The sequence below is a fragment of the Podarcis vaucheri genome, assembly GCF_965113315.1.
Source record: "Podarcis vaucheri genome assembly, chromosome: 3".
Taxonomy (NCBI): domain Eukaryota; kingdom Metazoa; phylum Chordata; class Lepidosauria; order Squamata; family Lacertidae; genus Podarcis; species Podarcis vaucheri.
This window is the reverse complement of record NC_138761.1, coordinates 112037410-112063186: the sequence shown is the minus strand read 5'-3', so window position 1 is coordinate 112063186 and position 25777 is coordinate 112037410. Positions and strand designations below refer to the sequence as shown.

General features: G+C 43.8%; 2 protein-coding genes and 1 long non-coding RNA gene across 5 annotated transcripts in view; 2 read left to right on the top strand and 1 right to left on the bottom strand.

The window, feature by feature from the left end:
• Positions 1-28: 28 nt before the first annotated feature.
• Positions 29-18252, bottom strand: LOC309528287 (uncharacterized protein). The gene is made up of 3 exons (XM_082215713.1): positions 18146-18252; positions 9355-9593; positions 29-329 (listed from the first exon to the last, which is right to left on the bottom strand). Exon 3 carries the CDS (start codon positions 280-282, stop codon positions 130-132), a length of 153 nt encoding a protein of 50 aa, XP_082071839.1. The 5' UTR covers positions 283-329; positions 9355-9593; positions 18146-18252; the 3' UTR covers positions 29-129.
• On the top strand, positions 2056-8344 carry LOC309528332. Its single transcript, XR_014217672.1, has 3 exons — positions 2056-3711; positions 7748-8054; positions 8093-8344. It is a non-coding gene; the product is annotated as an uncharacterized lncRNA (long non-coding RNA).
• A 224-nt stretch (positions 18253-18476) lies between the features above and the next one.
• SLX4IP (SLX4 interacting protein) overlaps positions 18477-25777 on the top strand; it is a 101321-nt gene continuing 94020 nt past the window's right edge. Inside the window, exon 1 of one of the 3 annotated variants that reach the window (XM_082215694.1) lies at positions 18477-18870. The gene's annotated coding sequence lies outside the window, so the exon portion shown is untranslated. The remainder of the gene's footprint in view (positions 18871-25777) is intronic. The other 2 variants (XM_082215692.1, XM_082215693.1) reach the window with 2 other exon arrangements.

Here is a 25777-nt window from a genome sequence, read left to right as displayed (position 1 = left end):
AAAGGAAAAGAAGAAGAAAAAGGATATGTTTCCGTTTCCACAAAGCACATTTAATCAACTATGGAGTCAATGACAAAACAAATGCACACTTGCTATGCTAGCTACCAATGTGAAGATGCAGAGATTGCGTCATTCGTCAAGACCCTTTGATTTGATTTCCAAGTTTGATTTAGCAGAGGACTTTGCGGCTCGTTGAATGAAATAGGTCCCAAGATGGACACCGACAAATGACAGTCCAGCCACAAGGAGCCAGTTTTTCCGAATCCAGCTGATCTTCTTCATCTCTTTTGTTCACGGCCCGAAACTCAAATGAACAAAGTGAAGTGCACCTACAGTTTTAGAAAAAGAGACGGGTGGTGAATGAGGCTGCCGTTAGAGGCACAGTTACTTGTTATTTGTTGTAGATACAATATATTTCAATGAGACCTGTGGGCAAACAGCAGGCCAACTCAGCAGAATGTGATTATAGCATAATGTGCATTCAAACTGGTTAAAAGACCCTCACAAGTCCTTCCCTGTATAATCGGTTATGCAAGCACAATGCAAAAATCCCGTGTTCTTTTAAAATGCTGGGAGAGAGAAACAGTAACCAAAGCAACCAGCCAAGGAAACACCCTAATTTTGACTTGCAGGGCTTCATTTCACCTATATTTTGGCGTACAAAGCAGAAATGTGACCGAAATAATCATGCATTTTCTCAGCTCACATTTTAGCAAGACAATTCACACCAAACGGATCACTCTGCTTATTTTTTTAACACCGTTGGGGCTCATTTAAAGTCCTATCATGTATTTGACAGGAGGCACATCATGTGATCTGGTATCCGATAACTCTGGCTGCACGAGCAAGGTGTGTGAAATATTGGAAACATCCTGTTTATGTTAGGGAACTGCTACCCCCCCCCCCCAAAAAAAAGAACCCACCTAGTGTGAATCTTTAGACACAACACATCCCAACGACAATATGCTAGGGGGAATGGCTGAATGGTATAGACTTTAACTGTCTCTTCAGGAGCCTGATATGTCATTTTCATTTAATTTTAAATGAAACAGAAAGCCTATTGACCTCTTGAATTTGAGGGGAATTATCAGTTTAATACAGAGCTTGAAGATGAAACTAGGAAAAGTGGAATTCTTCACTGTAAGTGTTGCATCCTTTCTTGGCCAATCAATTCTTTGTCTGCTCCCATATCCTACCCACATTGGTCTCCAACAGGTGCCCCATGAGTCCTTGGCAATGAAATTCTAAATTGGGGGGGGGGGGAGCCAGAAGAAAGGAAGCCACAATCCACAACTTCCCACTGCAGCCAAAACCCACACAGCCAATCTTCAGACCAACATCAGAATGCAGCAGAAGGTTCCCAAAATCAACCCATGTGCCCAAGCAGTACTACCAGCATGGCCACAAAGTTCAGACAATGCAGCTGCACACCTTTCCATCATGGCCCAACCAAACAAGGGAGTAGCAAGAGCACCCACAATGCATATGATCAGGTTTGCAGATGGGATCTGTGTCATTGGACATGGGTAGTTCTTGGTTGGTGTCAGACTACGTGGCCTTCAAAACTTCATATGCTGGTAGAAAATAAAAGCCACAGTTGCCATGCCCATCCCTGTAGGTGGGCAGGAAAGGGATCTCAGCCATTTGCTTGTCATGGGCATTGGGATATGGAGGGCAGAACTGGAACCGTGCTGGTTCCTATACTTAGTCAATGGGAATTATAGGGACAGAACTAGCTAAATTGTATAGAAACTTATTCATGTATGCTACTACAGCAGCAAGAATGCTATTTGTCCAAAAGTGGAAAGAAGCAGAAGTCCCAGCAAAGGAAGAATGGACACAAAAACTTATGGAATATGCAGAAATGGCGAAACTTGCCAGAAGAGTAAGAAATCAAGATAACAAACTTTTTATTAAAGAATGGAAATGGTTTATTGGACATTTACAGATAAATTGCAAACTGATAAAAACATTGGCAGGATTATTGTAATAACCTGCAATTTCCTAAGAGTATATATTTAAAGTAGATATTTAAATGAATTTGGATATGCAGAAAGAGGGGGAAGGAAGTCAAACTTCGAAATGTTAAACTGATTGTAAAACTAATGAAATGTATAACCTTGAAAAGTATAAATAATTTTTTTTAATGAAATACTCAGTCAATGGGCCTACTCTAAACAGGATGAGTCTGGAATGAATTTATTGTGCCTGGGCAATTTATCTGCAATTCTTGAAGCAGCTGGAATGAATTTGCTATTCCTGGATTTGCTCTGCCAGTGGCCACCTCTTGGCAGCCTTTGCCCATTAGGCTTGTATTCCTACTGGGGGCCGATGGCCACATCAATCACACATCACCTTTGACCAATGCTGCAGGGTGGTTTAGGTGCTGCACTGGTGATTACTATTATTGTTGGGGTGGGAGTGTGATTTGGATTACTGCCGTAAGGATCTGACCTAATATGCTTAATTATTATTTGTTTCCTTTGGAATTGGCCCAGCACCCCCTGCCTATGTTAAATGTATGTTTATAAGCCATTCTTCATCACAACCAATCTCAGAGCATGCCACAATTATGGGAGTCCACAGGAGGAGAGGAAGATGGCAATGGGATCTTCCAAGCCTCAGCTTTCTTGTTGATATTGATATATATAGCATTTGCAGAGATATGAGGCAAAACACACATGCAATATTCTCATATTGCCAGCTCCCCCTTTTAGTGTTCGACACTCCATTCCAGGCATAGGCAAACTCAGCCCTCCAGATGTTTTGGGACTACAGCTCCTATCACCCCTAGCTAACAGCACCAGTGGTCAGGGATGATGGGAGTTGTAGTCCCAAAACATCTGGAGGGCCGAGTTTCCCTATGCCTGCTCTAGTCTCATCCCCACCCCAATTCCTGCAGACCTAATTACAATGCAATTAAAAGAAACACAATTGAAGAGCCCAATGAAGATCTACAGCAGATTTAAAACCAAACCCTAAGACAATGTTTAAGACACACTTGTGCATAAAGACTGCATTTATGTTAATGCACTATAATCTGTCGGTATAAATTAGCCGAAGGACTGCAGTATTGATGGCAAACCTCTTTTTTTTCTACGTTTACAGAAATGGCGGTTTTTATTTTTATTTTTTTAAAAAAAACAACCTTAGTAATAATTATTGAAGCTTGCAGACAGGCGGGTTCAGAAAAATTAGGTTAGGCATGTGCTTCTATGCATTATGCATGGAGAACCGTATTTGCAGCAGCTCTGCAAAGGCAGCTGGTGAACCACAGCTGGGATGCTTCACATTCATTACAGTGCCCGCATCCCATTTTGCCACCCTGTATGAAAATGTAAACTGATGAAAAATGTCACAGCGGATAAATTCAAGCAACCAGGAAAGCACATTTTAAAAAAGATAAACAGGCGTTGGCGTTGGGGGAATGGCTGCACCTTAAATTTAGAGCAGCAAATCCCATATTCAGATGTACATCCCCACAACCAAGATGAAATAAAAGCAAAAATGAAAGCTCGGATTCTTAAAGAACCCAGTTGCCCACCACTGATTTAAGTGTCACTAATCCCGGTGCATTTTCCTGGGTCACGCAGCTGCCTGGTTTTCAGTTAGCAGGAAGAAAAATCAAACCAGGTTTTTATTGGGTTTTTCCGTGAAAACAATTTTAGTCATGGAGCTGTACACAATGACGAGATTACTTAGCATTTATATGTTGGCTTTTTGCAGTATAGTGACGCTGCAGAGAGCTTGCTGGGGAGATCATGCATTAAAAAGAAGGGATTCAAAAATAACTTAAAGAAGGTTTTAATAAGAAAAACAAAAACTCCATTTACACTAAATACAACAACAAACCTGTGGAATTTGATTGATCTGGCGCGACCCCCGCTAATTGATTTGCGATCCTCAATTAGCTCTTTACTGCCCGGCACACTTCTCCTGCCGCACGCTCTGCTCCGAGCTCTCAGTCACGCCGTAGCAGAGATATCACAGCGGTGTAAAACTGTCACGTAGCTTGGCTTCCAGACAAACACACACAGTCCAGGTTTGTCTATTTACAGCTTTTATTCCAACATTTCTCAGGAATTTCCAGGACTATTTGCAGCCATGACAAAACTGCATCCTTTCCCCACAAAGTACAGAGTGGGACTGGCATACTCTTCCCAAGCTTCCAAAATTGACGTCAGAATGGTGTGGCATCATGGGAAGAACTTAACCCGTTAAGTTCCAACCTCAACACCCCCCCTTGCTGCACCTTCTGACAAGACCCTTTTGAGCCCAACACCTTACCCTTTGCCTTGTGCTCCTTCCCAGCATCTTTCCCAGGCACCTGTTGAACCCTTTCAACACTTCCAGAATCACACTGTGCGAATTTCGCCCACGCACATTTTGCCTGGTACCTTTCAGGTGGAATGCCTTTTGTTGTGCGACTAGACCTTCTGGGCATAAACTCAGATGTTACCTCTGACTCACTGCCACCAGGAAATGTGTCCTCAGCATCACGGGATTCCCCCTCTGACTTAAAACGTTTTCGAATCCTCTCCATTACACTCACAGGGGAACTGGGCTCGCTTTTGGCCTCCCTTTTTACAACTTGTGGAGATGCTACAGATACCTCCTCTTGTTCCTGACTTTGGTCAGTTACCTGATCGTCATCATCAGACTCAGCCTCTCCTTCCTCCCCCTCAGAATCTTCCTGTTCTGAATCAGAGAGACACTCTGAAAGAACATCACGCTTGACAGCAGCTTGTGTCTTTTTATCCTGCTCATAGAACTCAGCGTGTTTACTGATCAGTAACTTATTCTGATCACCTGATGGAAATGCAAACCTCCATGCACTCGCTGTTGGCTCATACCCACAGAAGATCATTTTTCGGAACTTGGATCCATCTGGCCCCTGCAAAGCAGCAGGTACCGGCACAGACGCACGTGACCCGAACATACGCAAAAAATGAATCTGGGGTTTCCTGCCATGCAACAAACCAAATGGTGTGTCCCCTACCATGGAATTGTAGGTGCGATTCCAGGTGAAGCTTACATACTTGATTGCCTCCAGCCAAAACCTTGGAGGTAACCCAGAATCTTCCAGCAACACCTGTGCAGTTTTAACCAGAGCCTGACACTTCAGCTCTGCCACCCCCCACTGATTGGGTGAAGTCACTGTGTGACGTATCCCTTTCTTGCGAAAGTACTTCTGCAAAGCAGAACCTGTAAACTCAGCTCCTCTGTCACTTGTGACAGCTTGCACTTTGGTGGAAAACCTTTGTTCCACCCCCTCAATCCACCCTTTGATCAGCTGTGCTGCATCATCCTTGGATTTGAGGCCATGTATCCAGGAATTCTGAGTAAAATCCTCCTGCATCGAGAGCAGAAACCTTGACCCTCCCAGACTTGGTTCTTTTACAGGACCCAACAGATCTATGTGAATCAGTTCAAAAGGCCTAGTGGTTATCCTTTCAACCTTAGGATAACTGCATCCTTTTACCTTTGCCAGTTTGCAAGTTTCACAATTTACAGCATGTCCACATTCTGAGATATTACAACCTTTGGAAACTTCCGGCAGCACCTGTAGTTCTTCTAGAGAACTATGAGCTGTACGTGTATGCCAAGCATGTACGCATGAATCATGATTGGGAATTGTAGCACGCAGTGCTTGTGCTTTCTCAACCTTCCCACCACCCTCCAGAGACGTTTTAAGAATGAAGAGATCATTCTGCCCCTTTTTAACCTTGGCAAGCATCCTCCCTCCTTTGGAGATTGTGCAAACATCACCCTGAAAACAAACCGTAAATCCCTTTTTCAGTAAATAAGGCACAGATAAAAGACAGTGGTGCATCCCAGGAACAGTACAACACTCCAACGTTTCCTGTAAAATACAAAAATGCAGATTTACAGCATTAGTCATATTTCTTTTCTGTCCATTTGCAAACAGTACAGTTTTCCCGGCAGGAATTGCCGTGCAGTTCCACCTCTCGACAGCAGGTGTCTCTGGAATCAAATTGCGATTAGCTGCAGAGTCAATAACAAAACTTAGCTCTTGGCTTGCCCCACAGCTGTCTTCAGCCAACGCCAGACTAGCCGTGATCTGATAAATCTCCTGACGTTGTTTTCCTCGTCCTTCTCTTGCGTTCCCACGCTGACCTCCCCTTCCAGACTGGTTCCCATGGAAACCCGACTGATTCCCATGGAAGGTGTCCTTGAAGCCTTCCTGTGCAGCTGCTCTCGCTTTCTGTGGGCAGTCTCTTTTGAAATGACTGTGAGATCCACACACGTAGCACCGACGAAATCTAGTGGAAAACCACTGCCTGGTGCTCCTCACAGTTGGCCTCCTTCTCCTTCTTCCGGAAAAGCACTCCTTGCCAGATCCGCCCCCCCTGAACTGCCGCTCCATTCCAGCAGATTCAGTGGAAAACTTTTCAAACTTGCCTTTGGAACTTTCCGCCCCCCCGACTTGCTCACTAGCACTCCTTGAGGCTAAATCATCAGGAACAGGGGCTCCAGCCATCTCTAGGCTTTCAGCTTCCATCTGCCCTAGGCCTCCTGCTGAGCCTTCACACAGACGTTTCAGCACACTCCAGGCCTCACACGCAGATTCAATGCTTTCCAGGTGATGTTGCAAATTAGCACGAACACCTGCTCTCAACATGCAGACCTCAGCTCTCATAGCTTTCTCCCTCTGCATTTTCTCCTCCAGAGAAACAGACTTCAGCTTTCCTGCATCTCTGTCCACCAGTTGCACTGGTTCCCTCTGGGAAATGTCCCAAACCTCCGTGGCTATGAACCACGCTCTCACCCATCTTGCCCAGGTATTCCACGCTTGGGCGGTGAGTTCCTCAAGCTGTTCAAACGGAGCTTGAATCACCTCCTGGCCATCTGCCATGTTCTCCCGTTCTCCCAAGTGGGCCCCAAGCTGTACTTACAAAAGCACCAGCTCCTCTGGCGTGGAGAAACGATTCTTGGCAACACAGGCACTTTCTGCGTCTTTCAGCTTGCTTGCTTGCCTCCGCCTCCTTCCGTGCTCCTCTGCTCGACACCGCAGATTTCACAGCTCCCGGCAGCTCTCCCGTGACAGGTTTACGATAGGTGATTTAGGTTACCCATAACCTGTGGAATTTGATTGATCTGGCGCGACCCCCGCTAATTGATTTGCGATCCTCAATTAGCTCTTTACTGCCCGGCACACTTCTCCTGCCGCACGCTCTGCTCCGAGCTCTCAGTCACGCCGTAGCAGAGATATCACAGCGGTGTAAAACTGTCACGTAGCTTGGCTTCCAGACAAACACACACAGTCCAGGTTTGTCTATTTACAGCTTTTATTCCAACATTTCTCAGGAATTTCCAGGACTATTTGCAGCCATGACAAAACTGCATCCTTTCCCCACAAAGTACAGAGTGGGACTGGCATACTCTTCCCAAGCTCCTCCCAAGCTTCCAAAATTGACGTCAGAATGGTGTGGCATCATGGGAAGAACTTAACCCGTTAAGTTCCAACCTCAACAAAACCAACATGACCCAACCACCAACCCATCCCCCAGGGTAATGGGAGAGCTAGGTGCTGCTCCTTATATACTCTACCCAAATGCTGACACGCCTTAATCAAATACAACTCAGCAGCACCTGCTACGTTTCACAGCTGTAAAGCTGGGTCTCGTTATCTTGCTCTGGCCCTTGCTCTGGCCCCTTAAAGACATACACATGGAGTGGAACAATGATGAACCTTTACATTTAAAGAAACCATTCAACATTATAGACTGCTGTTGGGTTTTCAAAGTGCTTCGCATTTTTGCTCTTTACAACAACTCTGTAAGGTAGGGCCTGTGTAATTCTCTCAAGCCCCAGGGAGAACGCCTTGCCGAGGACAACTTAGCGAGCTCAGGGAAGAGATTAAATCTCAATCAAGGACTTCCTGGTTTGTAGCCCAGCCTCGTAATGAAAGAGGTGAGGACAGGTGACCCCACCTAGGCCCAAAGTCCCCCCCCCCAAAGCAGGCTCAAAGCTTCTCAAAGCTTTTCAAAATCCTTTTCTCAGCAGCTAAGCATCTGCTCATTTGCTCTGCTGTTGCAAAGGCAAAATGTTATTCTTTTATCAGTACGAGAAAGCTTCAAAAGCCAATGAATAGACTCTGTCAATGCCAAGAATACTCAGGCCTGAGAACTGACTCTTATCTCATTCGGTTGTAACACATCTTGGACACTCTGAAACCCCCTTGGCTTCTCATCCCTCTTTCCTGGGAAGGGCGCCAAGAGTCCAAAAGAGTCCCAAGACAGGAGCTTTCTGTTCAAGCTCAGGAAACTCACTCATCATGAGGCAGGACTCTTGAGGAGGAGAAAGGGGAGGGAACTGGAAGGGGAATACCGTATTTTTTGCACCATAACACTCACTTTTTTCCTCCTAGAAAGTAAGGGGAAATGTCTGTGCGTGTTATGGAGTGAATGCCTGCGGGTGGCGGGGGGGGGGGATCTGCTGCAGTCATGAGCAGAGGATCCGTGGTTCCCCTTCCTTCCCTCCTCCGTGGCTCGCTTTGAAACAGCAAAGCAGGAGAAGAGCCGCTGAGTGGGGAGGAGAGAGGGACAGAGAGCCTGCTTGCTTTAAAGGAGCAAAGCGGAAAAGGAGAGGAGCTACTTACACATCCTTGTCCCTTGAGTGCTTTTCCTTCCCTCCCCACTTAAAACGTGGTTACAAAGCACGGATCCACATGGATCCTCAGGATTTTTGCATTGTGCTACTCCAAACTCACTGTCAGATCACATGTCTGTGGCCACAGCATGAACCACAAAAATCATACATCCACTGTTTCGTTTAGAATATTTTTTTCTTGTTTTCCTCTTCTAAAAACTATGTGCGTGTTATGGTCTGGTGCGTGTTATAGAGCGAAAAATACGGTATATGCTCTGTGCAAATGACTGTGAACTCATGCTTGTTTTGTGAATCTATCACACTTGCTCCTTCTACCAGCCGGATGGTAGAATAAAGCTTTTTCTCTGAAACTATTCCTTGAGTGTCTGTTGACTCCCATTTCCCCGTCCCGGGCGCAAAGCTCTTCTCACCTGAGGCTAAAAAGGCTACAGTAGTAACTATCCTATTTAGGGAAGTGGAGCAGATTTGCTTCCAAATATTCTTTCTAAACCCACCTCTCTTATTGACTGACTTTCAGAAACTGCTAGCGTAAAATCTGTGCCTGTCCTTGACAAGCAGAGCCAAGTGCTGCCTATTACAGACCACTGCTGTTCTGGGCACGGGAAGAGGCTCTGGATTGTAGAGCTGCAGGAAAAGAGAACGATTTCTATAATACAATACAAGATTCTCTTTTATTTGCATTGCCTTAATGGTTTTGTTCTTGCTGCAGCAGGAACTTACCTTTCGATTTTTCTGCAGCACCGTTATTGGCTATTTTTTTTATTTTTGCTGTCCTGTTGCAGTACGTATGTCACAAGGCCAGGGTCAGGGACAGTGTCCTCACTCTTTGGCTGGAACATAGGATTGGATTTGATGTTATACCAGCCCCAGTGTATCAACACAAGGCTAGGTCCCATAACAATCAAAACTTTGTAGTTCTTCCAAATGCTTTTAATGCCCATAGCGTGTCTGGCTGCTACCTATGTAAAGAACAGGAAAATTTGAACACAATTTAAACACGCATGCACCCTCATACCCCAACAGTAATAATTGTGCAATCAAGCAAAGACTGAACATTTGCATTTGGGTAGCATAATCCTAATGATATTTTCTCAGAAATAAGCCCCACAAATTTAAGGAGTACAGTCGTACCTTGGTTGTCGAACGGAATCCGTTCCGGAAGTCCGTTCGACTTCTGAAAACATTTGACAACCAAGACGCAGCTTCCGATTGGCTGCAGGATCTTCCTGCGTGCATAAGCCACGTTGGACATTTGGCTTCCAAATAATGTTTGCAAACCGGAACACTCACTTCCGGCTTTGCAGCGTTTGGGAGCCAAAAGGCTAGAGTCCTAAGGCATTCAGCTTCCAAGGTACGACTGTACTTGTTTCCAAGGACATGCCATCTAGCCATAATCTTATAGCAATTTTATTTTTGATTCATGTTTGGAGAAAACCTGTGCTCTTTCCCCCACACTTCCCTCCCTAAGTTCTGTGCCCATTAAATAATGAAATCCTTAACTACTTGCAGCACAAGATCAGAGTCTGGATAGCTCGGATGGTTAGAGCATGGTACTGATAATTCCAAGGTCACAGGTTTGATCCCCGTATGGGGCAGTTGCCGATTCCTGAATTCTAGGGGGGTTGGACTAGATATTCCTCAGGGTCCCTTCCAACTCCACAATTATATGATTCTATGTGGGGGTGCACTCTTAAAGATCCTGCACTTACCAACTGTGTGATATGCAGCAATATGTGAGAGGGCTTTCTCAACAAGACAACCGTGATTATGGAACCTAGCTGGCCTTGCCCCTGGTAGGTTTTGGAGGTGTCTTCTGAACAGGGCTGGATTAAGCATTAAGCAAAATAATCACATGCTTAGGGCATCAAGGGAAGAGGGGCACTGCAAAAGAATTCCATTGCTGGATTTACCATGAACCATATGGCGCAGCTCAACAAAAATAAACATTATTTATATGGAAAAATAAACATCATTTTCCATCTTACTGTAGGTTGTTTCATTTCAAAAAACAAAATTTCATTTTATGGTTTATATTTTGAATTAGATATATATGAAGAGGAACCCAAATCTTTTAAGCGCTTAGGGCCTCTAAAGGTCTTAACCCAGCCCTGCATATGAAGACATTTTCATTACTCAGGCATTTAGCTGATTTAAATTCAATTTGTTTTGTAACTTGATTTGTATTTTTTGTTTTTTTCAAAATGGTACAATGACGTTTCGGTTAGGTTTATTAAACGTATATATTGCTTTCCACGACAAATAAATAATAAAAAAATAATGCCCTGAAGTGATTTGAAAACAAATTAAATATACAAAAAAGAAACCACATAAGCACGTTAAAAACAGAGTCGGAATAGAATGCTTCGTCCCTACCAATCCAAAGCTGAACACCAAAACATTGAAAACACCAATATTCTCTGGCATGTTTTGTAAGTGCCCTAAATAAATAATCTCTTCCAAAGACCTAGCTATATCAATTCTCCTTTTTATTGGAGGAACTGGGTTCATATGTTGTTCTTTCTTTAACCTGATATGCAGGTAACTCAAGCAGTTTATTCCCACATTCATTTTGTTTTGCTTACTGAAATTAAGAGTCTGTGTTTCTAAAAGTTCCAAGTTCATTTGTTCGCAAATACAGTGGTACCTCGGGTTACATACGCTTCAGGTTACAGACTCCGCTAACCCGGAAATAGTACCTCGGGTTAAGAACTTTGCTTCAGGATGAGAACAGAAATCGTGCTCCGGTGGCGCGGCAGCAGCAGGAGGCCCCATTAGCTAAAGTGGTGCTTCAGGTTAAGAACAATTTCAGGTTAAGAACAGACCTCTGGAAGGAATTAAGTACTTAACCCGAGGTACCACTGTCCTTAATTTATTAAGAACTGTTTTAAGTGGCTGCCTTCTTATGCTCTTTTTCTTCGTTATTAATCTCTGGTACAAATTCGTTTTTCTGTTTTGCCTGTTCTTTTCTTTTCACGATAAGCACTGAGTGGGTTCAGAATACCTCTTAGCAATGCTTTGCTAGCATCCCACACTTGCTGTCTCTGGAGCATTATTAACAGGGAGGGGAATGCAATTCTTCACATATCCTGATTACTTCTGGGTTTGAGAGCAAGCGCACATTTGACTTCTGGGGGCAGGCAGTTCTTGCTCTAGTTGCAATAATTGCATGGAGGTATGACTGTGCTCTATATAGGTTGATGTTTCATGAAACCTCCAGAGCAGATTAAGGGGTGGGTGGGGGCAGAGTGGTGGAGGAGGAAGGGGGGGGAAGAAAAGATCAGGATCCCCATAGCGCAAATGGATTTTTGATGCACAAGCTGGCAGACTTCATTGGATTCTGCCTACAACTTTTGTTACAAGAATTCCAAGGTCTCAAATATAGAACAAATGTTCATAAATGTACAAGGCAAACACATACATAAGTATGAGGCTTCCTCAACCTCGGCCCTCCAGATGTTTTTGAGACTACAATTCCCATCATCCCTGACCACTGGTCCTGCTAGCTAGGGATCATGGGAGTTGTAGGCCAAAACATCTGAAGGGCCGAGGCTGAGGAAGCCTGATATAAACCATGTGTCTGAAATAGTACAGCCATTTTGACTCTCCCAAACTGACCTCAAATATTTCTCTGCAAGGAGGAAGTAAATGGGAAAAGCTTTCCAATTGCCTTTGGACTGTAGGGGCTTATACCTCCCTTATCTGTTAAACTGAGGAAACTATTGATTTTTACTGTTTGGCCTTCCAAAGCGTGTATTTTTGCCCTTAGAGCTATCCTGGGCAGGACTCAATGCCCCATTCCTATCTACTGCTATGAGTATTTCCTAGTCTGAAAAATTAGATAGTCATAAAATTTAGGTTGGCCATCATTTGAGCATGTTTCCCTAGTGATCTGTTTGCATTTAATAAAATAAACTGCCTTTCAGGGGCTACCATTTGATTTTCCAGTGTCTGTTCCCGATTCTACAAGTAAATCTCTGCAGGGCTGATTGTTCTGCGGGCTGCATATTCTCCTAGGCATTTATTTTTAACAATTCTTCATTTCCTTATACAAGTGTGCGCATGCTTCTTGAAAGCTTTCGTATTAGCTCTGACAATATATTTCTCTTTCTTCAGATTTGAGAACATTCTTCCCTTTTAATTAAAATGGTAATGCCAGGGTTACACAAAGTGCTAAGAGGAAGGCATGCTTGGCAAACCCTCACCATGATCAACTCCTGTCCAGAAACCTCTGCCCCCACTGTGGAAAGACATGTGGATCCAGAATTGGCCTCGAGTCACTTACAGACTCACAGTTAAAACCATAAAAATTCCTTCCAGTAGCACCTTAAAGACCAACTAAGTTAGTTCTTGGTATGAGCTTTCGTGTGCATGCACACTTCTTCAGATACACTGAAACAGAAGTTGCCAGATCCTTCTATATAGTGAGAAGGTGGGGAGGGGTATTACTCAGAAGGGTGGTGGGAATGGGAGATTGGCAGATAGCTGAGGTGAGCCTGTTGACGAATCTTAACGACTGCAATAGATCTTACAGGAAAAGGCAAGGGGTGAGAAGGTGAAAAATGGCTTAGTCATGTATAATGAGATAAGAATCCAATGTCTTTGTTCAGACCAGGTCTCTCCGTGGTTTTAAGTTTGGTAATGAGTTGCAATTCAGCAGCTTCTCTTTCCAGTCTATTTCTGAAATTCCTTTGTAGTAAAACAGCTACTTTGAGATCTTGTATAGAATGTCCTGGGAGATTGAAGTGTTCTCCTACTGGTTTCTCTGTTTTGTGATTCTTGATGTCAGATTTATGTCCGTTTATTCTTTGGCGTAAGGTTTGGCCTGTTTGTCCAATATAGAAAGCTGAAGGACACTGTTGGCATTTGATAGCATACACAATGTTAGACGATGAGCAATTAAATAGTCCCGAGATGGTATGTGTGACTATATAGAAGGATCTGGAAACTTCTGTTTCAGTGTATCTGAAGAAGTGTGCATGCACACGAAAGCTCATACCAAGAACTAACTTAGTTGGTCTTTAAGGTGCTACTGGAAGGAATTTTTTTATTTTGACTATGGCAGACCAACACGGCTACCTATCTGTAACTGTTAAAACCATGTTTAAGGAAGACAATCTTACTCAGCTACGAGTGATCGTCAAAGAAGACGACAACTTCGGAATTCCACTGGAGGCTTCCATGATCACAGAGCTGTAGAGTTGGAAAGGACCCCAAGGGTCATCTAGAAACTAATTTCTTAAAAAACAATAGATCTCTACACATAGAAAAGTGGTGCATCAGGGAAAAGATGAGGCTAGACTCTTTCCCTTGATGTCTAGTCTTCTATGCCAGGGGTGGCCAACTCCCAAGAGACTGTGATCTACTCACGGAGTTAAAGACTGGTAGTGATCTACCCCCTTTTTGGGGGTGCAGAGCAAAAATGTTGAGCTTTTTTTAGGGGAGCCAAACTTGTTGAGCTTCTTTGGGGGGAGCCAGTGATCTACCACATATGTCCAGTGATCTACTGGTAGATCACAATCTAGGTACAATCACACTGAGGTACCAGTGTGGTGTAGTGGTTAAGAGTGGTAGACTTGTAGTCTTGTGAACCGGGTTCGATTCCACACTCCTCCACATGCAGCTGCTGGGTGTCCTCGGGCTAGTCACGCTTCTCTGAAGTCTTTCAGTCCCACTCACCTCACAGAGTGTTTGTTGTGGGGGAGGAAGGTAAAGGAGAATGTTAGCCGCTTTGAGACTCCTTCAGGTAGTGATCTGAAGGAGCGACTCCACCCCCATCGTTCTACCTGGACACTGAGGTCCAGCACCGAGGGCCTTCTGGCAGTTCCCTCACTGCGAGAAGTCAAGTTACAGGGAACCAGGCAGAGGGCCTTCTCGGTAGTGGCGCCTTCCCTGTGGAACACCCTCCCACCAGATGTCAAAGAGAACAACAACTACCAGGCTTTCAGAAGACATCTGAAGGCAGCCCTGTTTCGGGAAGCTTTTAATGTTTGATGTATTATAGTATTTTAATATTCTTTTGGAAGCCGCCCAGAGTGGCTGGGGAAGCCCAGCCAGATGGGCGGGGTATAAATAATAAATTATTATTATTATTATTATTATTATTATTATTAAGCGGGATATCAAATCCAAACTCTACCTGTTGGACGTGCCTGTTCTATGCTAAGGGAATATTTTTGTAGGAGCCAGTCCATCATCCTAAGGCACATTATTCATAGATATAAGCCTCATACATATGAGTATGCTAAATTGGTAAAGCTCAGGCACACCATTATCATCTCAGTGAGAACTACGTTTAATCTGCAGACCCACCTCCCAAGGGTTAAAGAGCATATATAGATTCAGTTCTTAACTGAACTAGCCTTTTGCTCCCAATAAATGACCAATCAGAGACATCCGTCCCAATTCAGTTCGAGCTGCAGGCAGGATAAACACAAAACCATAAATCATTTTTACAATTTCACATCTTTTTTTCTTTTAAAATAAGCAAAATCTTATTTTTTAAAAAACAAAACAAAAACAAACCCCACATTATTTGGTTTAAAATGAAGCCGGCTTTTAATACAAACCAACATGTTTTAAATGACACTGAAAATAAATCCGTGCTCCTCTAACAAACACCCTTTTGCTTTTCTACGTAGAAGAAAGAACGGGAGGTGGGAGGGGGAATCTGAATTTAGGTCATATGACTGTCAAACAAATGGCACAGACATTTAGGGCACAATCCACCTACAGTTAATACAATTTAAAGCCAGTTGACTTCAAATGAAGGTTTAGGTTTGTGCTCCTGTCCTAGATTGTGTAAATGCTCTGCTTTGTAGCAAACAAACATTATCATCGTTACAGCAAACAGTAACATGTGTTATCTTGTTCAGAAAATATATGAATTAAATAGTTGAATTAAAGTCAGTATTTTAGGGTGGGGGTGGGGTTATATAATCCATCCTAGTGACATAAAAAGGAACAACGACATTTACCGCTTGCACAGTCACGTAGATGGAGTAAAAGTTCAGTTCTGCCCTACTGAAAGCAATGCAGCACAGATAGAACAGCTCTGCAGCTGAAGCTGCGTCCAATTTATGACGGTGGTTCCTGCTCCAGCAAGTGACATGCATGTGGAAGCCTTGCTCCTGAGGGTGGATCCCATTATCTGCACTAGGGTGACAGTGTTTTGCACATGGCAAACTTTCCTGCCCAAGCAAAATGGAAAGCTGTTAGTCGAAATGGGCACGTGCAGCTGCCCTTGGTCAAAATAATCCCCTTTAAGGCCAAAATCAATTGGCAATTGCTGACAGGATTGTATCTGGGGTCAGAATGGAGTATATAGGCAGGTATAAGCCCCTACAGTCCAAGGACAATTGGAAAGCTCTTCCCATTTCCTTCCTCCTTGCAGAGAAATATTTGAGGTCATTTTATATTGCAGTATTTTGTTGCCCTTCCCACTTGTAAACTCATAATACCATAGCTTAAGAACACCAAACGCAGAAAAACGGTGCTTGCAATACAGATGCCTGCATGATCACTAACTACACCCAAGTCTACATGAATTTAAAGACATAACAAGAGCCTTCTGGATCAGGCCAAAGGACCATTTAGTTCAACTTATTATTCTCAGAGTGATCAATCAAATGCTTGCATTAAGCCCCAAAGCAGGATTTATATGCCTAATGGAAATGCAAAACAAATCAATTCTGGGTTTTGTTGTGACTGGTCATAGGTTATGAACTACAACGGGAAGAGAGAGACGCCATTCAGGGCTCAGTTCTGTATGCTAGATTTGCATAAATATTACAAGCAATGACAGGTTTTAAAATTTAAGTCACACAAGCAAACTTCCAGTTTGATAAATTACAGTAGTTCATTTTGTAGACTTGTAGACTTAGAAGGGACCACGATCTAGTTATCTAGTCCAATTGAACCCATGACCCTGAGATTAAGAGTCTCATGCTCTACCAACTGAGCATATCTGGATAGTTAAAATTCAGTATTTGGACTCCAATATTCAAGATCACAATAAGGATGACCCAACTTTTTACACTGCAACGAGCTTCCCAGTTCTAAATGAGATGTTAAGCTGGTTTCTGGGCTACACAACACTCCAGATTGCATGTGGACGGATTTATTTCTGCAGACAAAATAACTTCCTGTTTAGAAACTAGTTTCTTACACAAGAAAGCTCCTTTCTGGCATGATCCTTTTTTTACATTTGTGAAACGATAGTACTATAGTCAGCAGGTGGTGGTAATATGTCCTTTCCTCTGGTCTTGCAATACCCCGAAACCCGGAAATAAAGAAGACTTTTGTTACTCTCTCAGTGCACACATGGATAAATGGGAATTCTGCTGCTAAGGGCTTGAAAGCGGTTGTGAAATAGTAGTTGAAGTACTGAACAAAAACTATCAAGACATGGGTTCGAATCCCTACTTGGTCATGAAGGTCGCTGGATGACCTTGGGCCAGTCACCTTCCCTACCTCTACCTCTCTTTTAAATCAGAGCCAGTGAAGGTGGTGAATGTCTTGTGTGAGTGTCTGGAGGTGGTTGGAGGACGGATCACGGCTAACAGATTAAGGCTGAATCCTGACAAGGCAGAAGTACTGTTTTTGGGGGACAGGGGGCGGGCAGGTGTGGAGGACTCCCTGGTCCTGAATGGGGTATCTGTGCCCCTGAAGGACCAGGTGCGCAGCCTGGGAGTCATTTTGGACTCACAGCTGTCCATGGAGGCACAGGTCAATTCTGTGTACAGGGCAGCTGCCTTCCAGCTCCCTCTGGTACGCAGGCTGAGACCTTACCTGCCTGCGGACTGCCACGCCAGAGTGGTGCATGCTCTGGTTATCTCCCGCTTGGACTACTGCAATGCGCTCTACGTGGGGCTACCTTTGAAGGTGACCCGGAAACTACAACTAATCCAGAATGTGGCAGCTAGACTGGTGACTGGGATTGGCCGCTGAGACCACATAACACCGGTCCTGAAAGACCTACATTGGCTCCCAGTACGTTTCTGAGCACAATTCAAAGTGTTGGTGCTGACCTTTAAAGCCCTAAATGGCCTCGGGTCCAGTATACCTGAAGGAGCGTCTCCACCCCCATCATTCAGCCAGGACACTGAGGTCCAGCGCCGAGGGCCTTCTGTCGGTTCCCTCCCTGCAAGAAATGAGGTTACAGGGAACCAGGCAGAGGGCCTTCTCGGTGGTGGCGCCCTCCCATCAGATGTCAAGGAAACAGACAACTATCAAGTTCTATCAAAATTTCAACAACTTTGCAGGTGTCAGGAATTTGAAATTAATTTTACTTGCTTTCCAATTGCCCTTCTCCAGCATTTCTAATTTTTGAAAAAGCGGAGGAAGGGAAGAGTAAAAGTAGCCAAGTCTCTTATATTCCTCTGCTGCTGAGAGGTTAAATCTCTACAATTCAATGTCCCCCCCCCCCCAGTAGTTGTAGTAGTAGTAGTAGTAGTAATAATAATAATAATAATAATAAATAACAGAGGGTTTCCTTCCCCTGCTGCTCCAGTACCTCTATCTCTCTCTCTCTCTTGGACGGGCCAGCAAATACTCTGCAAACCTCTCAGGATCCGCAGCTCTCCTGAAAGGGACTTCAAGGAGAAATGAGACTACATATCCCAGGATGCACCACGATGCGAACAACTAGGCCGTCCACGGTAAGGGCCCCTCTGTGCATTTTGGGAGCTGTAGTGCGCATGTAGGAGGGAGACTAGGCCTCTCTCCCATGAAACCGGCAGGCCAATTGCCGGAGCGTGGTCTGTGAGGAGCTATTGGCTGCCGCCCGTCACGTGGCCCCGTAGAAAAGGCCTTACGTAAGGGGGGGAAACGGAAGTAGTCGGCGGACATCTTTGAATGGGCCGGAAGACGTCGATCCGAGTGGCACCTTCCTCGTTTCCTATTCGCGTATCGGCTCTTTTGAACGGGGCGGGGGTTCCCAAGGGCCGAGCTCTGCTGCTCGCGCGCTACATTCCCGAGTCGTTTTCGAAGCGAGAGAGAGTGGCAAGGCCGACAAACGGCGCGTTATAGAGAAGCAACAGAAAAGCCGACTAAGTGTTTTGGGGCTGGAAGCAAAATACGAGGCTCAAGTGGAGCTGAGAAAGAGCGCCTCGCGGTGTAGTCCGTTCCATTCCCCTCCACCCCCTCTGAACACAGCCGGAAGTCTCGTGCGCTAGCCTCGCCCCTCTTTCCCTCTAAGGAAAAAAAGGCGGCGGAGGAGCCGAATTCAAGGTTGCCGCGGTGAGTTACTGCGGGATAAAGCAGAGAGGGGAGCTGCTACCCGGAATCAGGGGCTCAGCTGGGGGTTTGGACCTCTCATAGTGGAATTACCTCTGTTTCCCCTTAGTGCCTCTTGTTTTGGAGCCTTTTGCACCAAGATGTGCCGCTGTATGTCCCTGGGTTAGATTCCTAGAATTGCAGAGTTGGGACACCCGGGGGTCATCTAGTCCAACCCCCTCTGCCAGCCAGAAATCTTTCTTCTTCTTTTTTTGCTCGAACCCATTACAGTACCCTGAAATGAAGAGTCTCCCACCGAACCATCCCGCTGCCTTTGTTTCTACAGCACACAAACATTAAGCATTTTAAAATTTTATTTATTTGGTTTTTCAGATTAAAATTTCACAGTCGCATGTCTAACATACAATATAAAAACAAGATTCGAAAGAATCTCCTGGACTTTCCCCCTCCCCCTTTGTGGGTCCTATTGTTAATCGTTTCCCCCTGCATCTTTTATGAGAATCCAAATCTTTTACCTCTCCGTTGTATCCAAAATTCATTAAACTACAAGTGTTATTCCAATCCTACTAACGATTTTAACTGCTTGCAATGGTTTTTAAGATAAGTTATAAATTTTCCCCATTCCTTATTAAAAATTTGGTCTTCCTGATTTCTGATTCTTCCAGTCATTTTAGCCATTTCGGCATAATCCATCAATTTGATCTCCCATTCTTCTTCTCTTCTTTCCATCTCTGGACCAATAACGTCTGTGCAGCTAAGATCACATAAATAGATAATCTTTTCTGCTCCCTTGGGATTTTTGCACCTTAGAGATCCAGGGATTATTGGCCAGGGCTGCCATTCTATTACCATAGTCCTTTGTGCTCCGTTGGGATTTCATTGGAGGTAATAATTCGGCATTCCGTTCTCTGCTTTAGTAACTTTGTGCAGAGCAAATGAACGTTAATACATTTTTCAGAGAATAACTTTCTCGCGTATGTTCAGGGGGGGTGAGATGAACATGGACCAAGAATGTGTCCCTCCAGGTGTGGTTGGACTCTAACTCCCATTAGCCCAAACCATTATGGCCAGTGGTCAGGAATGATGGGATTTGTAGTCCAGCAAAAATGTGCATCAATCTCCCTGCCCCTGGCTTAGTCTGTGATTCTTGATGTGAAAATAGGGATGCTCAGAAATGATTCACAGATGATATTTAACTCCAAGTAGGCTTGCTAAGATGTACAAGACAGAATCAGATAAGTGCTGGAGATGCAAAGAGGCAGAAGGGAACGTTCTTTCACATGGGGTGGACCTGTAAAAGGGTAAAAGAGTATTGGGAAATGATCCATAATGAATTGAAAAAAATGTTCAAAAGTACTTTCCCCCCAAAACCAAAGTCCTTTCTGCTGGGGATAATTCAGACGGATATTCTCAGGTGTCAAAAAAGGTTATTTATGTTTGCCACTACTGCGTTCTGTTAGCCCAAAAATGGAAAACGAGCGAGGTCCCAACCAAAGGAGACTGACAACTTAAAGTGACAAAATATGCACAACTTGCAGTATTAACATATAGAATAAGAGAACAAGATGAACATATGTTTAAAGAAGATTGGAAAACGTTTATTGAATATATGGGAAATAATTATATACAGCTGAAAGCACTGGCAGCATTAAGATAAATTCAACAGTGTAAACAAGTTTTGATGGATTAATGGAATACTGAATGGTATAGTTTTTGTAAAATATGCAGGGATTTATGAAATGTAAAATGAAGCATGGAAAGTGAAGAATGGAAGTCATTGATAGTTTAAGGATGTAAAATGAGTATTTTAAATTGTAAAACAGGAAATGTAATAAAAGTTATATATATTAAAAAACAGACGTGTTTGGAATTAGCATTTTGCACCAGCCTATCAGCAACTTGTGAACAAGTGACGATGCCTGGGCGCCAACTTCACCATCTGGAGTTGCATGCCTGGGAATCCTCGGATCTTGACCGTTTTCACACCCTAATACCCCACCCTCTAGAATTCTATCTTTTTTTTAAAAAATAATATTTATTAAACATTTTAAAATTACAGAAAAAACAAAGAGACAAAAAAGGAAAAAAACAAGGGAAAAACAAACAGCAATCAAACAATACAAATCGATAAAAATCAAAAACAAAACAAAAACAAAACACATAACACATCAAAATCAAAAAACAAAAATAAACCACAAAAATTTAAAAACAAATCCAATATTCCCAAATCCTTAACTGTCATTGCCTTATTTCATCGACCTCCTCACACCTCCCTTTTTTGTATTCTAGTTATTAATTATCACAGCAAATCCTTCCCATTTTTCATAATATTCTGTCATTAAATTACCTTAATCTATTTTAACCTTATCTTACTATAAAAAACCCTAAAACTTAAAACTTATTTATACCAATTTCTCATAACCATAACATATTCTTGCATAGTTCTTTTTAACATTTCTGCTAAAGCCAAATAATTTCGTTCCAACATTTTTCTAATACTCATTAATTTTACAAAACAATCCTAAATTAAAAAAAATTAAAAAACTTTCTTCCAATCTTCATCCAACGTCTCTTCCTCCTGGTCCCGGGTTTTGTCAGTCCTTTCTATCCCATCCATCTAGTTCATTAACCTGGTAATCTTATGTCCAAGGCCCTTAAGTCTCTTCCATGTCCCGCAGATCTTCTTCATATTTATACCTGTATTTTACTTTGTCTCCTGGCCCTTTCACTCGTGGAAACTCCAACTTGACAGTATTTTTCTCCCTTCTCGGCAGATCAGCCCCTTTTCCGTAGTCCACACTGAACTCCATGTGGTATTTAAAAGCATGTTTCAAGGTCCCTCCAGAGTTGAGGACTCCCACAACCCCAAACTCCTCACGGTCCATTGCCAGACTTGAAAAGTCAAAACATCCCTGCATAGGGGGGGGTCTATCCAGCCCCCCATCTCCAAGCCAAACAAAACTCTATCTCTCCAAATCTGGCTTTTTCCAAGTTCATTTATCAGATCCAACAACTTATGTTCCTGCTGGGCCACAGCTTCCTCCATCTCTGCCACCCGAGGTCCAGCAACAACCTCCTCCCTCATCTGATCTGTCAGAGCACACTCCTGAGTTGATTCCTGGGTGGGTTCTATATAGATACCCACTACCTGTCCAAAATTTCTAATCGCAAGAGTCATCAAATCCGTCTTCTCATGTAACTGTTCCAATAAAGCACTTGTCTTGCAGAAAGCACGCACCAGAGCCTCTGAATACATTGTTATACAAGGTCAGAAGTCTGTTCCCACGATCTTAATCTGTTTGCAGCTGCGAAGCTCCCCAGTTCAAATTTAATAACAGTTTCACAAGCTCCCTCTAGGAGAAGAACTTCTATTTGTATCAATCTCTTTTCTTTTCTTTTTTTTTAACAGCAGATCTAATAACAAAGTTTCCTTTTTCAGATATTTTGACAATATTTGTTCCTTTAAAATGCGAAAGAGAACAATGGAATCACTATGTTTCTCTTCTTTTAACTGTCTGTCAAAAACATTTGTCTATAGTCAATGAACTTCCCAAAAAGTCTGTCCTGACACCCCGCTCCCAGGTTCAAGACGGTGGAAAATTACTTTTCTTTACACTCTCTTCTGCAGGCTTAAACAATCCGGAAAAAATTCCCCCTCTTCTCCTGCTTCCGAAGGGGGTTCAGTAGTTTTAGATGATGAAAGTTGATCCTTTACAAACAATTTTCTAAACTCTAGTTTGCCATGTCTTTGCTTTAATCTATCTACAAGAAACGGAAGGCTGACTTCCTGTTTAGACCTTCCCGCTTCAGTGCCAAATTAAGAGGAATTTCTTAATCCAATTTCCCGTTCTACTCACAGATCGTTGTTTAAACCAATTGTCCAAATTTGATCTGCTCACGGGTAGTTGTTTTTGTAGCCAAATTGTCCCAGGAAAAAGGTCGCGCTCTCCGGCAACGGCTGTGCGGCTTCGCTCCACGGAAGAAGCAGTTGACTCTCAGCACCGCGCCACTAGCCACTCTTCGCTCCGGAGCCCGTAGTTGGGTTCCTTTACGAATTGGGGGGAGGGGCGAAAGGTGCCCGCTAAGTCCCATGGTCACAGGCTTCATCTGCCTGTGATTTTTTAAAGGGTCCCCGCTTCGCCGTAGCGGAACAGACCCGTTTTCCGTGGAGCCAGTCCCTCCGGATCAGAGGGAATCCGCCATTACCGATGGCGCCACCCTGGAAGTCCTGTAGAATTCTATCCGTTATATTTTATCTGCACAATCGGAATGAATTTGAGTAACCAAAATGCTTTTTCTGTGGAGCCTGAGCAGGAGCAGCAAACAACATTATACAGTGGTACCTCAGGTTACATACACTTCAGGTTACGTACAAACTCTGCTAACCCAGAAATAGTGCTTCAGGTTAAGAACTTTACTTCAGGATGAGAACAGAAATTGTGCTCCGGCGGCAGCGGGAAACCCCATTAGCTAAAGTGGTGCTTCAGGTTAAGAACAGTTTCAGGTTAAGAATGGACCTCTGGAACGAATTAAGTACTTAACCTGAGGTACCACTGTAGTTAAATGTTACTTGTCTTCACTTACCCCTCACCCCACTGCTCTGCTCACGGTTGTGAAGAATATTCCTCTGTTATTAATTGTCTGTGTCACCATCAAAAAAAAAAAGAGGGAGGGAGGAATAAGCCAATATTTATGTGGACTGTCCCTGGATAGAGTGAATTTTCTTTATCCTTTGCTGTCTCTGCAGTAATAATTCCTTTGGACACTAGATGTGGCTGTTGTATTATAAGTTTGAGGTGGATGAAGAATTTTGGGAGTGTTTCTGTTGTTAAAGTGTTGCACTGTATTTTTTTCTAATTGAGTGCTGCTGCTGTTACGTATATTTGCTATTGCATCAGCTTGTGTTATTTGTTTATCATATTTTCAGTGGTGCGGCATTTTTGTTGTACTATAAAATAATTATTAATGGCCTTTGGCTGAGCAAAACAGATGTTATAAGGACAGGACAAGCAGTCAAGTTTTCTTCTGGCTTGATATGAAATTGTGCAGAATTGAAAAGCAGAAGGGTATAGAGGGATTTAATGTTGACCCACCAGAATATTCCCATCCGCTTAGAAGTAGGGTAAGGTCATTGCATCATCATAAGTCTTCAGTCTTCCATTGTTCGTTGAGTTACTACAAGCGGCTAAGCACCTTGCAATTAATTGCGGCTTGCCTGCAGGCCTTCAATCAGAAAGAAACAGGCTTGCAGGCAAGCCACAGGCCTGTTTCTTTAGGCAAGTATAGGGGAGAGGAAGGATTGCAGAGAAGTAATTTACAAACAAAGAATTGCACGCAATTGGCCTCTTGGAATGATGGAACCTGCTTGCGGTGCTGGTGGGATTGCACCAAATTTGTCCAGGGAGGATGTGAAGTTCTTTGACAGTCTCATGGCTGTGGGACGGTTGCCATTAGCGGTGGCAGTAGAACAGTTTCCTTCCTTTCTCTTCTCATTTTTTGTTTATTTATTTTTGCATTTGTGGATCATGTGATGTGAACACACCTGTATCGAAAAGCATCCTTGCCCACAGCAGACAAGCATATCGTGGGGAAGAGATCTAGCCTAGACTTCCTCATTAATTGCTAGCTTTCTACATGTGGGGGTTTGTTTTCTTCTGCAGAGAACTGTTCAGTCCTGTGAGTCTTTAGCTGCAGTCTTGGGTGGTACAGCCCTGGCACAGAAGGAGAGAACGAGACCTCAAAGACCACCTCTCTCCGCAGGAATTTGGGTGGCTCCTGAGATGACCCATTGAGTACCTTCTTTGTGTGCCTCCACGAAAGGTCCTGAGGGTAGCAGCATAGGAACGAGTGTGGAATGCACACCTTTGGTCGAAAATGTTCTGCTTCAATCACGCCTTGGGCTGAATAACATCTGATACCCTTTTAAATGTGTTGTGGGAATGGGGATTTTTGTTCTTGTATTTCTTGTGTATTCTCTGTTTTATCTTGTATTTTTATGTGGCAAACCGCACTGAGATCTACGGATGAAGGGCCCGTATACAAATTTTAAATAATAAGTGTCATAAAATAGATTGGCTACAACCACCTAAAATACAGTGGTACCTCTGGTTGCGAACGGGATCCGTTCCAGAGCCCCGTTTGCAACATGAGCAGAGCGCAACCCGCATCTGTGTGTGTGCGGGTCGCGATTTGCCGCTTCTGTGCATGCGCGTGACATCATTTTGAGCGTCTGCGCATGCGCGAGCGGCGAAATCCAGAAGTAACCCTTTCCAGTACTTCCGGGTCACCGCGGGATACAACCTGAAGAGATTTAACCTGAAGCAAACATAACAAGAGGTATGCCTGTAGATTGGCTCCCAGTTGTAACTACTCTGTTTCTCTAGGGTTATGGGTTACACCCCGTTCTGTCCCCGTTCCACCGCTTTTTGGAGGGACGCGGGTGGCGCTGTGGTCTAAACCACTGAGCCTCTTGGGCTTGCCAATCAGAAGGCCAGCTTCGAATCCTCGTGATGCGGTGAGCTCCCGTTGCTCTGTCCCAGCTCCTGCCAACCTAGCAGTTCGAAAGCACGCCAGTGCAAGTAGATCAATAGGTAGCACTGCGGCAGGAAGTTAAACAGCATTTCCGTGCACTCTGGTTTCCGTCACGGTTTCCCGTTGTGTCAGAAGCGGTTTAGTCATGCTGGCCACATGACCCAGTAAGCTGTCTGTGGACAAACGCCAGCTCCCTCGGCCTGAAAGCGTGATGAGCGCCGCAACCCCATAGTCGCCTTTGACTGGACTTAACCATCCAGGGGTCCTTTATTTTTACCTTCCACCCCCTTTTCCGGCTACTTCCATGCACCATGATGTGCGTGGTTGCGCATCAGTCAGTTGTTGCCTGTACATACACACAATGAAAGCACACACAAAC